The sequence below is a fragment of the Pogona vitticeps genome, chromosome 8 (assembly GCF_051106095.1).
Source record: "Pogona vitticeps strain Pit_001003342236 chromosome 8, PviZW2.1, whole genome shotgun sequence".
Taxonomy (NCBI): Eukaryota; Metazoa; Chordata; class Lepidosauria; order Squamata; family Agamidae; genus Pogona; species Pogona vitticeps.
In genome coordinates this window covers 27,229,254-27,246,654 of record NC_135790.1, presented here as the reverse complement: position 1 = coordinate 27,246,654, position 17,401 = coordinate 27,229,254, and the positions used below count along the sequence as shown (strand labels likewise).

Sequence of the window (17,401 nt, the reverse complement as noted above, 5' to 3'; positions counted from 1 at the left end):
GCAACGGCTGCACAATGATAGGGCTCCACTCCAGAAAACTGGCAGCCAAAGTGTTTGTTCTGGTGAAGGAGAATCATCAACATCCTGCAGTTATTTTTGTGGTTGTTTCGCTGCCTTACAGTGTACATTATTCCAAAGGATCTGGCATACTTTAGCTTCCTGGTAGCTTCTGCGTACTGGTTTTAATTCAGTTTTGTGGTTCACCTCTCTTCAATATAACAGGAAATAAAAGCTCTAAGCACTGAATTAATCATGTCAGTATCTAACAAGACTCCAAGCACTTTGTAAATACACTTTTGTTGCTAATTGGATACATGTGGAAGAGGGACAAATAGCCGTCTTTAGAAGACAGGATGGACACGCTTCTCAGAGTCAAAAGCTGCATGTGACGTCTGGAAATGTTAGGGGCCTTTTTCACATTTCCTCCAGCTGTGTATGACTGTTCATATTATGCAATGAATAGGAAGCTACTTTAAAACTCAGTTCTCTAAGAAAGGTATATTGATTTGAATTCTTCAAAAACAATATCTACAAATGTATAGAACCGCTTAATTAAATTTATTAAGTGGATCAAAGACTGGTAAGATAAAAGGCAGCAAACCACCTACAACTTGGCAGCCGTTGCTCGGCATTATTCAGACTGTGGTACATCAGGTTTCCTGGCCTCATTGCTTTAAGCAACCCAGGGCTGATACATGCATGCATATTCATATCCAGCTTGCTGTAGCATAGAGGTTTGACTTGCATGGGGAACTGAGCCATCACAGATGAACACTATCATCTTAGAAAGGGGAAGTTCACACATTCACAAAGAAGCACTGACTAATTTAAGGGTGTTCAGGACTTGGTCTGGTGAAGCAAATGCGTCACAAAGTTAAAACAATGAAGGAAAACCTTGTAGTACCTTACATTTTTTAAAATATATAAACCTTGTTGGATAGCACCCCACTTCATCAGCTGCCTTTGTGGTTTCTTAAAAAATTCCTTTTAAAGCCAGCACAAGGCTCTTTGCTGTGTCTGCTCCAACAGGATAACAGCAATTCCCTGGAAAACTCTACAAATGCAAAGGAATTCGTATTTTAATGTGCAGTTTTGTTCCACCAATTTCTTCCTCACTGAAATAAATTTATTTCTTGGTTAGAGACACACAGGATTACATTCAAGCAGACATAAGAGAAACATGACAACAGTGCAATATTGATGTTCAGGATAATATAAGAGGCAACTGAATCCTAAGTGAGGGGTTGTGCGAATTTCAAGCAATTACTACTACAGTACTGGTGTTTTGTCAGTGGCAAAGCTGGGACGTGTCTAACGACCGCCAAAACCAACTGCATGTTCCTGCTAGCATTAGCCACCCTGTAGATACATCCCATTTTTGATCACAGACTTTCCCTCAAAGGTGGTTCTCATATATGCAAATGCTTCCTGCCTATCCTGTAAGTGCAAGACATAAATACTGTGCTTGAATCGTTCATATAACCTGTTCACCACAGTTAATCACATGTCTGGGAAGCATGCAGTGCACATTCATTTTGTAGTATGTGTGTGTGGACATTCAAACATGCACACCACTCAGAATGATAATGTCTGGGAAGAAACCAACGTAAAGTTCCGTTTCCCTGTACCTTTATCTACTGATCTCAAACCTTACAAGTTATTTTGCTCATTTTCCTCCTTCATACCACTTGGTACACCAGTAGCCCCCCTTCCATTTTCTTGACTAATATTTTTTCAAGCTCATACGTTTGCTACCCTTCATTTGCTACCAGTGTCTTCTTTTCAGTCCATATTCTACTCTGTCCTGGATCCTTTTAGCTATCTTGACTCTACTTACCCTCCTTACCTTTTTAATACCCTGCCAATGTACTGTATGTATACAATCTCGGTTGTCTCTCATTGCCCTCTCACTTCTCCACTCCACTCTGCTCCTGGTTTTCCCGAATTCCAGTTTCCCCATTTTTTTTCTTCCTAAGACCAAGGAAGTGTGGGGGTGGGAAGAGATTCCAGGCAAACCCTTTCCTGTTTGTGAGGATCAACCAGAGTTCCATTCTCCCAAAAAATAAGAATGTTCATAAACATTCCATGACATCACAGCAGCTAAGTTAACCACTACCAGGGGCTTCAGTATCTATATGTGTGAACCTCCATACTATTATTTAAAAAAAACACCACTTAGTGGGTGCTATCTAGATTCAGAATACGATCACGTCACACTGGCATACAAAAGTTTTTACAGTCTGAGCCAGTGCATTATAGCAGCTACACAGAACAACTGTTTTCTGTCTTTATGCCTTTCACCTTAAATTTTATATCATCTAAGCCTAAAGAAGAAATTATGGAGAACTCAAGGGCTGAAGTTGTTTATAAATTTGAAGTGACCCATAAAGGTATTTGTTGTTGTTGTTGTTTAGTCGTTGTGTCCGATTCTTCGTGACCCCATGGACCAGAGCACGCCAGGCCCTCCTATACCATAAAGGTATAGCCTGATTCTTAATTTTTTTCCATTCATGGATCACAGGGCTACTTTTTCCTGTTTTCTGTTTTTCATCTCTTGTATGTCAAAGAATACAACAGGATACATACAAATATTTCTCTGTCTTATTTTGACTCACAACTTCTTCCTTGGGCTAGTAGTGTAGGCAGCCATAGCACACCAACTGGAAATTGCAAGTGTCCAAGCATCAAACGTTAAACAGGGCAACAGAAAACGCAGTGGTTGTCTGGGTGTGGTCATTTCCAAGAATAACAGTATGGCATTCAACATGATGGCTTCACAAATCTCAACAGTCAAGAAATGGGTGTCAGTTATATAGCCTTCGTTCTTTTATTCCTGCCTCTCAATGTGACCTTGCCAACATCGTGGGAGGCAGAAACTCAAATCAACTACAAAGGGAATGGTATTACATTTTCTACATTTTCTTTCTCCCACCTTATATTGTGCTTCCAAGAGATAAAATCAGACTTGCTCTTGGCGCTGGTTGAGGTCTCGCCCAGCTTGGGTCATGTCCAGGCCAAAGTTAAAATCTCACACTTAAGGCCCATGATTTTAAAATAAACAAAAAACAAAACAAAGCTGAATTTAAAGGACAATCTGTTGGATGTTCCATAACAAAGAAGAATTACGTCTCATGCCACCAAGCCCATCACTCGCAAGTATACCGTTAGGCAGCAGAAACCCAGGATCTGGGTGCTAAGCTCTGACGTGAAGCATTCAGAAAGATTCAGCACCCTTTGCTTCTAGCTGCCTCCATCAATTGTGTATGTAGCCGGTGCTAGAGTCTTTCCAGTTGCTTTTGAATCCTTTAAATGTAAAACACCAAAGGAACAAGAAATGTTGATAAGAAAAGAGGATTAATGCATACAAAGCTCTACTTCCTTCTCTCCTCATTAAAGAATTACACACACACCCCAGCTTTAGAAGTTCTTGTCAAATTAACGTCTTGCTACAAATGTGAACTGAATTCAAAGCAGGTATATACAATAGACAAATTCAGGTCTGTAATTAGCCATGTGTCTGTCTAGTTACAGGATGACTTCTAGGCACTGATGACCCATGGGCTGAGTGGGGGTGTGTGTTCATCCTACAATTTTAGGTGAGGTGGCCTTCCTCTACTCACTATGGACACCCTGGGGGGGGATGTTGTTTCTAAGGCCATAGATTCCTATGAGGATTCTACTTATTTAAATGCAAAAGGAAATCCACCCTCTTCTAAGGTGACAGTCCTGCTCGAAATTCCTTCCTGTTGGTTCTACTGGTTCTATTTACCATTTAAAGCTCATGCAAGAGACCTAATTACAGATCGCCGGCTGGCACAATCAGTTTGGCTCTAAGACAATAAGGTGATAGATCAGCACAGGCTTCCATCAAAATAGACTTTTAAAAAGTTTTCAGATGTACACAAAGGCTCCCTCCATGTGCCTGACCAAATGTATTTGTCCACAAACACATTAAAATATACGGTAATAGTCTTGATAGTACCATTTTTGTCTTGTCGTTTTGTTTCTTTGATTTTGCCTGATATGTTTGCCCAGAGTAACACAGCTGCTACTTCTAAAACTGCAGACTTTAAAAAGTTACACTCCCTTTAATTGCCAGACCACATTGTATTCACTTACCTTTTGCAGCAATTCACCCCACTTTGGGACTTATAGAAACTTCACTGTGCCAAACTTGACCATTTTTGCCAGTAGCTCAAAGAGTAAAAGAGTCAAAAAATGTGACCGCAGGTACTTACTGGTTTCCTCCAAAATTAAGTGACCAGCATTTAAGCTTTTTTCCAGGAATACAAGTAAACTTGACCCAGAATCTGTTGAGCAGCAACAGCATGTAAGGCCACTTAAAAAGTACTTTCTTGGGTAGGGTTCCCCCTCCCCAGATGCAGGTTTTCCTCATTTTCTTTTAGCTTCTGCAATACATTTCTGAAGCGATGAGTTAGGTGATGCAGCAGCTCCTGTCATAAATCTATTGTCTGCATAGAGTCTTTATATTTTGGGTCCTTAGAGTGATTTTTTAAAAAGTGTGTTGTATATTTAACATTTTAAAGGGTTTGGACAGCATGTATTTCAATGTCGTGTGATGAGAGAACTGGAGGAAAGAAAGTCAACCGCTTTCTGCAAAAATAGATGCTGTAGAGAAGACTATCAGAAACCAACAGTTGTGGGGAAAAAACCTTTCCTGGTATAAAAATGGCTGGTTCTCAGAAGGACAACACAGGTAAAGACTGGAACGAAGCAGCTGATCTATCCAGGTGGCAAGAGACACAGCATTTTTAACTGTGGTGGTGAGGGGAAAAAACACCACAGTAACTCACAAACACCATCTGGGATTAGGTAATTAGCCTAATTAGTTGGGATGTATGTGCGTGCTGTTAAGATTCAGAAATAGGGACGGAAAGCAAAATATTGGAAGAGATTGTACATCTGACAAGGGATGACACTAAGACTTCACAAGGCCATTTCCTTGGCTGGATAAGGAGCTCTTTGTACATATATAAACACACCTTCCCTCATGTTTCAGATTCAGGAAATAAGCATCAGGATGGTTGAATGCAGAAAAAATTCCACTGCATACAAGTCTGTATGGAGGCCAGGGTTGGGCCATTTTGCTTGGCATTGCAGGCACTGTCTGCTTTAATATCCGTAGATTTCATTTTCTACCCAGGTTGATTCTTTGCTTTTCCCAACTCTGTCGTTGCACAGCTCGTAGATATCATTGGTAACAAATCCACTTTCCATGCTAGCCAACGTCACAAAACCACTCTCTGAAGCATTGATGGCCATGTTGTCATAGTCTCCAGAGAGCTCATCAGGAGTCTCTTCTCCACAACGGATGCGGAAAGAAGTATTCTTTATGTCCGGTCTGGTGCCGGCGAGATCGGCTTCGGACTGGCCTCTAATGACATTATATATCTCCAGACTGGGGCTTTTCGGTTGCCTTTTAGGAGACCCCCAGGTGGTGTGTTCCTTCTTGCTGACCTCTGTTTGTTCCCGTCTCCTGAGCAGGGGGGAAAAAACCCAAGTTATTAATTATCTTCTTATCTTCCACTGGAGCATGTCACAGTTCTTTTGGAAGAGATTAACATAATGGTACCATTTCAGAGAAAGTTGCTATTAAAAGATGAGGAGGGGGAGGAGGAGGAGGAGGAGATAATAGTAATATACAGGCTGTGACTTCATGAGTTCATTTCAAGTACTTTTTATTTTATTTAAAATATTTAAAGGACCCAAGGTGGGTATTGGAGGTATTATCCTTTTACTACTAAGATTATGTTTAAAAACCTATAATCTTAGAACTGCAGAGCTGGAAGGGATCCTAGGCATCACTGAAGCACAGTGGGGAATCAAACTCCCAACCCATACCTACGCCACTGAGCGGTCCGGCAGTTCATGTTGAAGATCTAATCTGATCTGAATAATGGGGGGAAGAAAAGTAGGCAAGAATACTAGGAGGCCAGAAATTAATGTTCTTCTTTTATCCCAAAGTAGAATTTGAGCCTGGCAACATGCACAAACTAGCAACAAGAAGGACACCGCCCACCATCCTGGACAGGCCTGGCCTTGTCTGATTCCTTAACGCAAGTGGGAACAGTCCTTAGAGAGGAAACCAGCAGGGGCTACTGGTGATATGTGGGGGAGTGCCTAGAGAGATTAGTGCCTGAAACCCTAGCATGCCATTGCTGCCATTCAGAGTTGGCAGTACTGGGCTAGTTGGCGCCAACAATGGGACTCTGTAATGTAGCAGCTTCCTGTGTTCCTAGAGGACACCTTTGCCAAATAGCAGCAGAAACCTGGAGGATAAGGAAACTGGGTGCTGGCCGAGGTGCTGAACTTCAGCCACCTGTGTGAGAACAGAGACCTTGTACTGTTTGTGCCAGCAACACAAAGCCTACTACAGATTGCTATTAGGAGTACTTGCATAAAACTCATGTCCGGAATTGAATGTGATCAGTAAAATACTTAGCATGTCCTGAATGAACATTAACTGTCAGCCTGCTTTCAGGATAAAGCACATCTGTCTGGTCTACCTGTAATGTCAATGGTTTGGCATTACATGACTAAAGCATGGTCTCACACACCCCCTTTTGCCTTTGTATGTTTCAGTTCCCTCACAGACATCTAGTTTCAAGCAAGCCATTGTTGGGAACACTGGAAGCAGACAACGATGGTTTGTGCTTCAAAGTTAGCTTCAAACTTGTGGTTTCTAATGCTAACTTGGAAGTTGTGGGGAAATCTTGAATTGCCAACTAGGATTTGCCCAGATCCGTTTTTGCACCCTTGCCTTAAAATACGCTTGAAGGAACTGTTCTTGGTTCTCTTAAGTCTATTACCTCTGGCAACGTATCACAGAACATCATTTTATATACCATGGTGACTTGCCTTTTGGTGTAAAGACAAAAGCAGAAAATGGCTGTGATGACCAATACCAGCAACAGTACAGGAATACTGGAGACTAGGATGTACACAAGGCTCCAATCAGGTTCTGGGGGGGTGAAAAACACCAAGTTGCAAAGTTCAGTGGTGGGAAAAAGAACAAGCCATGACCTATGAGTGCAGATAGAAAAATTTAATGTTTTCTGCATCCAGAATTCTAACCTTTTCAATTCAGTTCTGGAAAGATGGGGTGAGGCAGAAGAAGACGTGGCCAACCAGCATCGGACTGAATGAGCACAAATAACCTTATGCTTTTAACAATATCTGCCGAATAGCAAAGAAACATTTCCATCCCCTGAGAAGTGTTGCACCTTATTGCAATTTATGGTAATAAATGGGGGAAATTATGCTAGGTCACATCTACCTTTAGTTTCTTTGAGGATTTTGCTAGTTATGTCTTCTTGAATGGGTCCTTCCAGGGATGTGAGTGTAAAGGATTCCGTCACAACCCCTAGAAAAGAAATCTGAGTATTAACAGTAGCAAACACCAGTTGGGTCATATAGTCTACTTTGATAATTAAGCACTTACAGAAAAGGCTCTTAACATTTAATGGGAAAGATCTACAGCAGGACATCAGAGATTTCTAGTCTGGTTTCTCAGCTGCTTCTCTACCCCTCTCTCCCTCTACCATGTCAGACTCTCCAGACAGGGAAAAGCTCTTAGCTCCAATCCACGGCTGATTGGAGACAAGAGTGTTCCCCTTGCTGTGGGTGTATACTAGAGAAAAGACAGTTTTGTGTGAGAGAGCAGGATGGCTGTGCCAACGTTGGGCTTTGACCACATCCACTGCTGGCATGGCCCCAACCCTGTGGTCCCCCAAGGGGGAATTTCATCTTCTGGTAGAAATGTTCTTTGCCTACGATTTAGCAGGGAAACACACCTTTTGCATTAAAGATGATGCCAGGCTGAATCCCTAGCATCAAGAGGTAGAGAAGGACCTATAGCATCTCTCTCTGTTTCTCCTTGAAATATTTCCCATTCCTGGCCCTGACAAGCAGCAGCACGTCGTCATAAGAGCATCTGAGAATTCTTGGCTTATAAAGCCAAAGGATTTACACGTCTGCTTCATTGTGTGCATTTCCAGGACAACACATAATTATTTGGGTCAAGTCTGGAAGTCTTGTTTTAGAAGAGACAAGGAAACGTACTCTAAATGTGTGAGAAGAAACCACACTCTGCATACACTCGGACCAATGTAAACATTTACCTGCTGGAGAGGTGTTCATTTCGGGGACAATGGTTAGCTTTTCTGCAAGGGGAAACACACAGAGACACACATACAGGCTGAGTTTCGAGAGCAAGATTATCGCCAATGTGATAAGGAAAAAAAAATCAGAAAATGTTGACGTAAAAGACTTTTTAAAAATGGTTTCCTTATTCCGTCCAGATTGTGAAAGTTCAGCCCAAGCCTTCTTACTAGTTCACTTTACAAGCAACTTGTATGTAAAGTTTACATGCAACTGCATTGCTCATATCAGTTTCTGGGCTGTAAATCTCTGAAGACAGGGAGCTGTCTACCCATTCTTTTAAAAGTTACATTAGCTCTCTCTCTCTCTACAGCAATTCTTTTGGCTCCACATCGCTTTCTCTCTGTATGATTATTTTGACTCTAGGCATTCGGCCAGACAATAATCATTTGAAGTAAGCAGAGTGCTGATTCTTCTTCTGATTCTAATTCTGGCCCTTCTCTATTGGGCGATCAAGCTGATAATTAAACTTTAGTCTTTAGTATGGCTTCAATTTCAAAATGGTCCTTCTACAGTCGTGACGTTGAGTGAGTGGCAAACTGCTGTTCCAAACTATGTCACCTTTACCTTTCCTGGGGGCAATTTTTAGAAAGCTGACCTCAGCAATATCGTTGTAGATGTGGCCAGGGGATGAAGGGGGGAAATCTGCATCTTTTGGAGAACTTTGGTTGCTGGAAGATCGTACTGGATTAATCTCTACATCAAACATACCTTGGGAATACTTGCAGATGAAGTTGTTTCTTATGTTGCATCTGTCATCGTTCCACTGAAACATGTAAGGGCCCCCATCGCCAGCAGGTGCTGAAGGCTGGTGATACATCACCACGCAGACTTCACTTCCACAAGAGGGCTCATCTGCATACCAGTTTCTGTTGAAATGAAGCAACCCATCAGGTCAATGTTTTTTTCTTGTCCATGATCAAACTCCACTTTGTTTAGTCGTTCTAAGATTATTGTTATTATTATTTCTCAGAGCAGAGAAATGTGGAATTCATCAAATGCCTTTTGCAGCTGCTTTGGCTTTCCATTCTTGCTATTTCTTCATTCCAGCCTTCCCCACCTTTCTGATGTTGGCCATGGTAGCTGGGGACGATATCAGTTGTGGTCTAAAACACCTCCAGGATAGAAAGTTGGAGAAGGCAGGTCTATGTGTGTCATAGAGAATGGCAAATGCTGTAAGAACCTAAAGTCTGCCTTGTGCACAGTTGACCCATATACTCAATAACTGGGTCCAATAGTACTGCCGCTGGCAATCTCAACATGAAGAGCTCTCAAGACCTCCAAGTTTGGGCTGGGACATTGCCAGGCCAGGAGATGTTTTTCTTGTCTCCTGCTCAGCAGTGCCTGAAATTCAGCCCAGGCAGGGAGGACAGCTGAAAAGTCAGAGAAGCCCATGATCAGGAACACAACCAGCCCTTCATTTATGAGTGGTGATTTCCTGCCAAGATGTACAGGATTTCCCTTACGGAAGTATAAACTTGCAATAGGATTCTGGCTAGTAATGACAACCAAGAGAAGTTTTTGAAAGAGATAAATTTTTTAAAAACCTGATTGCTTCTTTAAAAATGGATTTACAAGGCCCATTTGGTGGCTGCTTGTGGACTGTGGAATTTTAGATTTTAGATTAGGCATCCTTCAGTCTCAAGAGCCTCTTGCTCTTCTTGTAGCAAAAATCTTCTTGTTTGTGTGTGTGGGGGGTTTAGTTTGCTGAATGTGCACTGAAAGGGGCTTTCCATAGATGGCTACTGTACTTTTTTTGTTGTTATTGAAGTTTTTGTAATTGTTTTTAATTCAAGGGTGTTCATCATTGTAAGTTTATTTTAAATCTCTACTTGTTTTAAACCTTGTTTAAGCCAAAGCTAAGTCCTACTTTTGGGGGAAAAGTCAAATCAACCAATTCAATCAAACCAAATCTTCAATATTCATAACAGCCAGTGTGATATGAATTGATCAATTCTTGGGTTGAATCTGATTTCTGCTTGCTGCCTGCGTGGACTTACCGAAATGTGGACACACTCCCATCAATCCAGAAGTACAGGTTCTGGCATTCAGTACTGTTATCTGGATCCTTCTGCCTGGTAAGTCCTATCCAGAAATCTCCATCAGATGCTGAAAAGGTCCCAATCATCTTCTGTATAAGATGCTGCTCAGACTGTGATTCGATACTGACCAAATCTCCTCCATCCCTTCGGCAGGCCTGTAGGGCTTCCGTAAAACCGACCCTGCGGGCAGCGTCGTGCAAGTAAACGATCTTGTAGCACGGGCGCTGCGTTCCACCCCGGCAGACGGCAGGACCTATGGGCATGGAGGCAAACCCATTAGCAGAGAGAGACTGGGAGGGAATGATGGCGAACACACATCCTGCTGTAAGCTATCCATTGCAAGGAATTTCTCTGTTAAAACTTGGAAAAGAAACGAAGAGGTATTTGAGTCACAAATACCTCTATTAAACTGCATTCTGTGAAACAAAACTGGTTGGCGGTTTGTTGCCTTGACTTTTAATGACTAGGAGCATCAGCGGAGTTGTTGCATCTTTCTTAATGACCTGCCCGTTTTTCTGTGCTTGCTGTGCGGCTGGACAGGTGCACGAGCATAGCTTCTCAAAAGGGAAGGACACCAGTTTTACAGAGAGAATGAATTGAGGTTGCCTCCCTCTCTTTGGCTTGGAAGAATCTTGCACGGCTTGAACGTTCCTTATCGCGTGGAGGGAGCCAGGATCTATGATAAAGAGCAAGTAATCTTAACACCCCTGCCTCCTCGCACAGACAAAAAGCGGCTCATTCAGCTGTTATAAGTAATTCTGGATAATGCTCCAGTGGTTACCGATGAAAAATCCAGAGCAAGTCGGACTGACAGGAAATGACGCACCACGCTTGCAGGAAGGCACAGGAATGGAAGGGGAGTGGAAAGTGTATCTGAAGTGCTGAGCACAGCAAAAGGGGCCAAGTTATCATTGATAATGTGACACATATCTAGGTTTTGCGAAAAATAAAGACTGCTACTTCTTTGAAGAATTAAGAGATGCAAGGGAGGGCAATAGGACAAGCACGTCCCTGTAATAAAACTGGCACCAATCCTTTTTGCTGAAGAGCCACACAGCTGTTTGGGAGCTATTAGACCACATTTTTGCAATGGGCTAGCAAGTCATCTGTGTTTATGATACTGGATTCTGTTCAGACCTCACCATACTTAGAGTAGAACCATTGAAATAAATGGGATTTAACTAACCATGACCAATGTCAGTCTTGTGGGTTCAAAACTATTATGACTAAGTCTGGATCTGACCCCATTCATTTGTTTGAAGGCCTATCTCATTAAGCTAGCCTGCTAAAATTTTTGATGTTTATCAAGAATGGCATGGATTTTAATGGTTTTATTGTTCAACTTATTTTTAACAATGTTTGTGGGTCACATTGAACACTAGTCTCAACTGGGAAGACGGGAGAGAGAAATATCCAGACTTTGAACTCATTTCTCTACAGCCTTCATCACAAGACGTTTTGGGATTTTTGTGGAATGAGCATTGGCCCATATGTGAACATGTATTGTATATCATGAAACATGTTGTAACACAAGCTATAGTGTGAAAATTCTCCCAAGACAAGGTATATGCAAGACTTCTTTGGCACGCCAGAACAATACTGGCTTGAAATTGATTTAACATGGCATTTTTCAAATGCCCTCCCCTTTCATTCTAAGGCATTCCCATGCTTTATGGATATATAGAAGGAAACACTTACCCTTGACCCTTAATAATAAGATCATATGGTACATTCTTGGAACACGCATGAAAAAGTGATCAAATATCCTCTTCTTTTTTGTGCATCTTCTACACAAACACACACACATGAAAAAAATAATCTGTGAGATATTTAGTTCGGCTTTGTGTTAAAAGTTACAAAGCTGGCTGTGCTTTGACCGTGATCCAAATAAACACACAATATAGCAATGTATCTTGTCCTGATGAATCCATAAAGCATGGGAATGCCTTAGAATGAAAGGGGAGGGGGAAGGATATTTAGTCAGCCATATTTTAGTATGCTTAACTGCTTAGCTAAGTGAATGCATACACTGTCTACATTATTCTACTTCCAGCAGCACAAGTAAGTTAATGGGAGAGTATGTGAAAGAAGGAACCTATCCATCTAACGCAGGCCTCAGCAGTACACAATAACTGGGGAATCTTTGGCTGTATTTATTTTCAGACACTTACCATACCAAGAAAGGAGAAAGAGTTTATTTAAGGAGCCTTTGGAGTGAGGAAATATATGGATATTTTGAGAGGATGCCTAAAATATTATTCTATTGAAGTGGATATTCCACTGCATAATATTTCTAGCAGGACTGCACTGTGCACAAATACCTCACCACTGTTATCAAAAGCGTTCCTTTCCCAATGACTGATCTCTGAAAAATCACAGATTTACAGATTTGAAAGGGACCCAAGTAGAGGTGTGGCAAATACTTTGAACATTTCTCGAGCTTAAAGCTTCTGAGATGCTCGTCAAAGAGGATCTCCCGACTTTGCACCAGGAAGAATTCATGAGGTTCCTTTTAAAAAAACAAAAACAAAGCACCGCTTACCCTGTGCAGGAAACGATCGCATCCTGTACAGGGTGTTGTCCTTTCCAGGGACTCTTGCATGGGGAAAATGCCACTCTGCGCAGGAATTGTATTACAATCCTATGCAGTTTTGGTATTTTCTTCCAGGACCAAACGATGACAAAACTTTCAGGAAATCCCACAAGATTAGCCAAGGGATGTCTGAGGGGGGCGAAAATGTCACACAGAGCCATCTTGCTGAGGAAAAAGAGGGATTCCTCTGGTTCTTGCTGACAGCAAGAGACGGCAAGAGTTTCATCTCAAGGGTCACCAAATTCATCCTTCCCACTGCAGGAGAAGCTGGAAAGCGGCTGCCAACCCGGGACAGTAGGGGATGGGAAACGGTGGACCTCCCCACATCATTGGACTCCGGTTCCCATCATGCCTTGTCTTCTAGGTCATTGGGGGGGAGTGAAGGGAGTGGGTCATACACCAACATCCAGAGGTCCGAATGTCCACCCCCTGGGCAGTTTGGTTCCATAGAAGATGATACGTTTACAAAGGCCCCTACCTTTAGAATATGGCTCATCGTTCACGAGTGATGGCCCTGGTTTGCATGTAGAAGGTCCAGAGTTCGAATCCAGATGCAAGAGGTTTCGCATGCACATCCCAGAAAGCCCCCACCCACCCAAGAAGAAGAAGAAGAGGCAATGCTGGGGCAGAGGTCTGTCTCAATCTGTAAGCAGCTCTGTGTTATTTCTTCTTCCACTGCTGATCCCCAGAACTGGGAAAGGACTCCTGCCTTGAATGCTGGCTCACGATGAGGCCTGCCAAGACTGAGGCTGGCCCCCCAAGTGAGTCTTCATGTGCACAGCAAACCTGGCAAGGCCTCTCTGCCCTGTGCCAAGGACAGCAATACCCATGGCACGGTGCCTCTCCTCCCCGTCCCCCCCCCCTGCTTGGCCCAGACCATGGCTGCACCCCCATTTCTCCAGCCTCCAAGCCTTGGCCAGCTCAGATCGGAGCCTGGAGGAGATCCCGGCTCCTCAGCTGCACAAATAAATACATACATATGGTTTCCACTTGGGTTCAGAAAGATGTTGCCTTTTTTTTTTTTGCATAATGCCCCTCCCATTCCATATAAACCCAGGCAGGATCCTGTGTTGGCATCTGCCTGCAGAAGCTGGTCCCACCCACCCCTGTGAGCCGGGGCATCGCTCCCCCAAGTGGCCCCGACTCCGGTGAAGTAAAGTCCTGGTGTGTGTGTGTGTGTGTGTGTGTGTCTGTCTGAGCTCTGCATCCCCAACCCACAGGACCAGCCGGTCCCTCTCCTGAGCGCTGGACCCCCCCCCCCCACTCCAAAGAGTTTCACACCTCCAGCTGCCCTAAGCTGTTGCAGCAAAAACCAAGACCCCCCCCTCCTGGCCCCTGCGGGACCCCCCCATGTTCCCTGTGGGGTCAACGTGCTGTGGACGGTGGACCCCTTACCCGCGGCTTAGGCTTCCTGCAGGTGCCCCCCCCGGTCGGTCCCCTTGTAGCCTTTTCACTTTCTTTTTGGGGGGCAGCGAACCAAGCCGCCCTCCCTGCAGCAGCATCTCTGCCCGGCTGGAGGAGGGGGCTCCCGGAGGAAACCTTCCCCCCCCCCAGAACCCACCGCTGGGGCAGCCCCTGTCCGGCCGCCCCTCGCCTCTCCGCCGGGCGCCTGCTTCCCCAACCTCGATCTGCGCCTCCCGCCCAGCCCCGGGCAGGTCCGCCAGCTGCCGACCTCGCCCCGCCGCCGAAGGAGCCGGGGCTGTACCCAACTCCGTATCCTACCCACGGGCTCCTCCGAGGCTCCCCTTCCCGGCCGGTCCTCTTCCTCTCATCCGATCCCCGGGAGAGAGAGAGAGAGAGACTCACCGCTGAGCAGCCCCGTCCCTGGCGCGCCCTCGCCCGGGGCCACCTTGGCCAGGAGCAAGAAGAGCAAGAGCAGCGCCCGGGCAGCCGCCGCGGGGACGCCTCCCGGCCTCGCCATGGCTGCTCGCCGGCAGCGACGGCCGGGCGAAAGAGCCCAAGGCGTGCGCTCCGCTCCGGTGCGCTCTGCTCGGGGCCAGCCTCTGGAGCCTCGGCGCTGGCGACGGCTCCGGCTGGCCTCGGGCTCCGCCTCCGGGCCGGCGGCCAGCCGAGGGGAGGAGGGGCGCTGGAGCTGCGCCTCCGGGAGGGATGGAGACGGGCAGGCTCCGCCAAGGGACTTGGGGCCAGGACCTCCTCCTCCTCCTCCTCCTCGCATCCCCCCCCCCCCGGGCGCCGCTCTCCGCTGCAGATCGGGAAGGCGCGCCCGGGTTTGGACAGGGCGCTGGAAGAAGGATGCTGGCGCAAATTCAGAGGAGGGCCACAAGGATGATCGAGGGGGCTGGAAACCAAACTTTGCGAGGAAAGACGGAAAGGAACTGGGGAATGCACTTTTCAAAGACTTGGAAGGCTGTCCTACAGAGGAGGGGCAGGATCTGTTCTCAGTCACCCCAGAGTGCAGGACCCGCAACAAGGGGCTCAAACTGGAGGAAGCCAGATTTAGGCTGAAAACCAGGGGGGAAAAACACACGTCTTAACTGTTAGAGCAGTATGACAATGGAAACAAGGACCTCAAGAGGTGGGTGCGCTCTCCAACATTGGAGGCCTTCAAGGGAAACGGAGGCAACCACCTGGCAGATACCCTTTGCTTTGTATTCCTGCATGGAGCAGTGGGTTGGACTCCAAGGCCTTATTAGGCCCCTTCCAGCTTCATGATTCTACGATTGTCCTCTCCCCAGAGAAAGGGGTTCAAAAGTGGGCATTTCATTGGGAATCGTGGCCCAACAGAACCCAAAGGCCCAAGGAACTTGGAAAAAAAAACTGTGAAAACCTGTTCGGCAAGGCATCCTGTGTGAGGAAGGAGGGGGGAAGCACAGCTCAGAGAAATTAGTTTGGGGACTACAACTCCCAGAATCCCCGTTAGGGGACAGATCGGGAGCCGTGTAGTCTACGAAGCAACCTCCCCAGCTTTGAGAAGCGTCTGCCAGACCAGAGCCAGAGATGGTGGCCTTCTTCGCCCATCACTGACAAAGCGTTGGATTACAATTTGGTTTACCTTCTTTGACAGGAGAAAAAGCCGCACAGCCACAAAAAGCCATAATTTGCCCCTTTCTGCAAGTTCCAGGAAAGAAGCCAAGCTGGAGCCAAGTTCAGGTGAGCAGCCTGATGCCACAAAAAGGAGCAAAAAACTGGATCCCACGGGCATCGCCCATCGCTGTGAAATCACGCCGAGCCCTCCCTTCTTTCTGCACTGTTGGATACAGCTCTAGAGGAAGGACCGGGCCAAGCAACATCCTTCCCAGCAGCTCCCAGTGGCCCAGTGCTGACCTTGCATTTATTTCTCCTGCATGTTTCCTGCGGGTTGGGAAGCGGGAGTGCACTCGCTTCCTCTCTTCCCAGCCAAGTTTCCGCTCATCCAGGCTCCGAAACGCTCACTAGATGCCAGGGGGAGGACAAAACAAGGCTCTGGAGTCAAGCTGCTAATTGCATTAAGGCAGCTGAGCTGTAAAAGAAAGCCCTACGTGGTGGAGCCCACGTGGTGAACGAAGGGAGGCGGGTTTACTATGCACAGGCCTCAGCTATTGCCACTTAAGACCCAACCACTGCTGTTTGTAAGAACCCCTGGAACGGCCAGAGCTTGTAGGGTGGGTGTTCAAGCAGCAAAGCCACGCCAGTACAGAGAACAGAGGTTTGGGTCATTGCAACTTCTCGAAGAGGAGGGGGCAGGTTTGGTGACTCTGGGGTCCAGTTTTCTGCCCCCTGGATGGTCCAGTGGGGCAGAGACCTAAAAAAATGCAATAAAAGAGCAAAAAATGACACCAGCAGCGGCTGAAATCACTTCCAGTTTTGAAAACAAAATGTTATTTTGGAGTGCTAACATGGTGCAGAGGAACTCCATAGCCTATTTAAAAAGAGGAATGAAAGTCTTGGAAGTTTCTGAGAACTGCTGTTCACGTATTTTGATGGGGGGGGGGGGAAAGAGGTGGTGGGAAAGGGCAACAAGCCACAGAAACAGTTTTGGGAGCCTAATGTGGCCGTACAGTCCGCAGTTTGGTCATCTTGCCCCATTTACTTTTCAAGAAAAATGTTCCCATTACTGAATGAGCATGAAGGCCAAAGCTGGGAAACAGAACACCTGATCTCTTGTGATTGGTAACCAATGCAAGGAGACCGTCAGCAACAGGAGCAAACAAATGGTCTTATTTAAAAAGGTACCCCGGTTGAATCCGAGTCAAGAGCTCTTAAAGTTTTGTCTCCTGGGACCAAAGGTGGATTTGCTGTCAGTGATACTGCAGAGGCAAACATGATGAATATCAGCTCTTCTGAACATCTCCCTATTCACTTAGGAAGAGTTTCTTGGAAGGCTTTATCTTAATGGCTCCAAAGAACTAACATTAAAATGCTATCACACACTCTCTGGAAGAAGCATCAGCAATTTCCCAGGCGGGATCCTGAATAACGAACAGGGGAAGGGAGGTTTCTCGCTCTCTCACACACACAGACTGACAGATACTCTCTCTCTCTCTCTCATGGCTAGCTCTTACTAAACCACATGCAAACCCAATTAAACATTACGCTCCAGCAGCTGACAACCAGAAACATAAATTTAAAATCTGCTGATCTTGAC

General features: G+C 45.4%; 1 protein-coding gene across 1 annotated transcript; it reads right to left on the bottom strand.

Annotated features, from left to right (window-relative positions):
• Positions 1-537: 537 nt before the first annotated feature.
• On the bottom strand, positions 538-14,970 carry LAYN (layilin). The gene is made up of 8 exons (XM_020792966.3): positions 14,623-14,970; positions 10,182-10,476; positions 8,893-9,050; positions 8,142-8,183; positions 7,298-7,384; positions 6,880-6,982; positions 4,120-5,497; positions 538-3,303 (listed from the first exon to the last, which is right to left on the bottom strand). Exons 1-7 carry the CDS (start codon positions 14,735-14,737, stop codon positions 5,134-5,136), a joined length of 1,164 nt encoding a protein of 387 aa, XP_020648625.3. The 5' UTR covers positions 14,738-14,970; the 3' UTR covers positions 538-3,303; positions 4,120-5,133.
• Between the last annotated feature and the right edge of the window lie 2,431 nt (positions 14,971-17,401).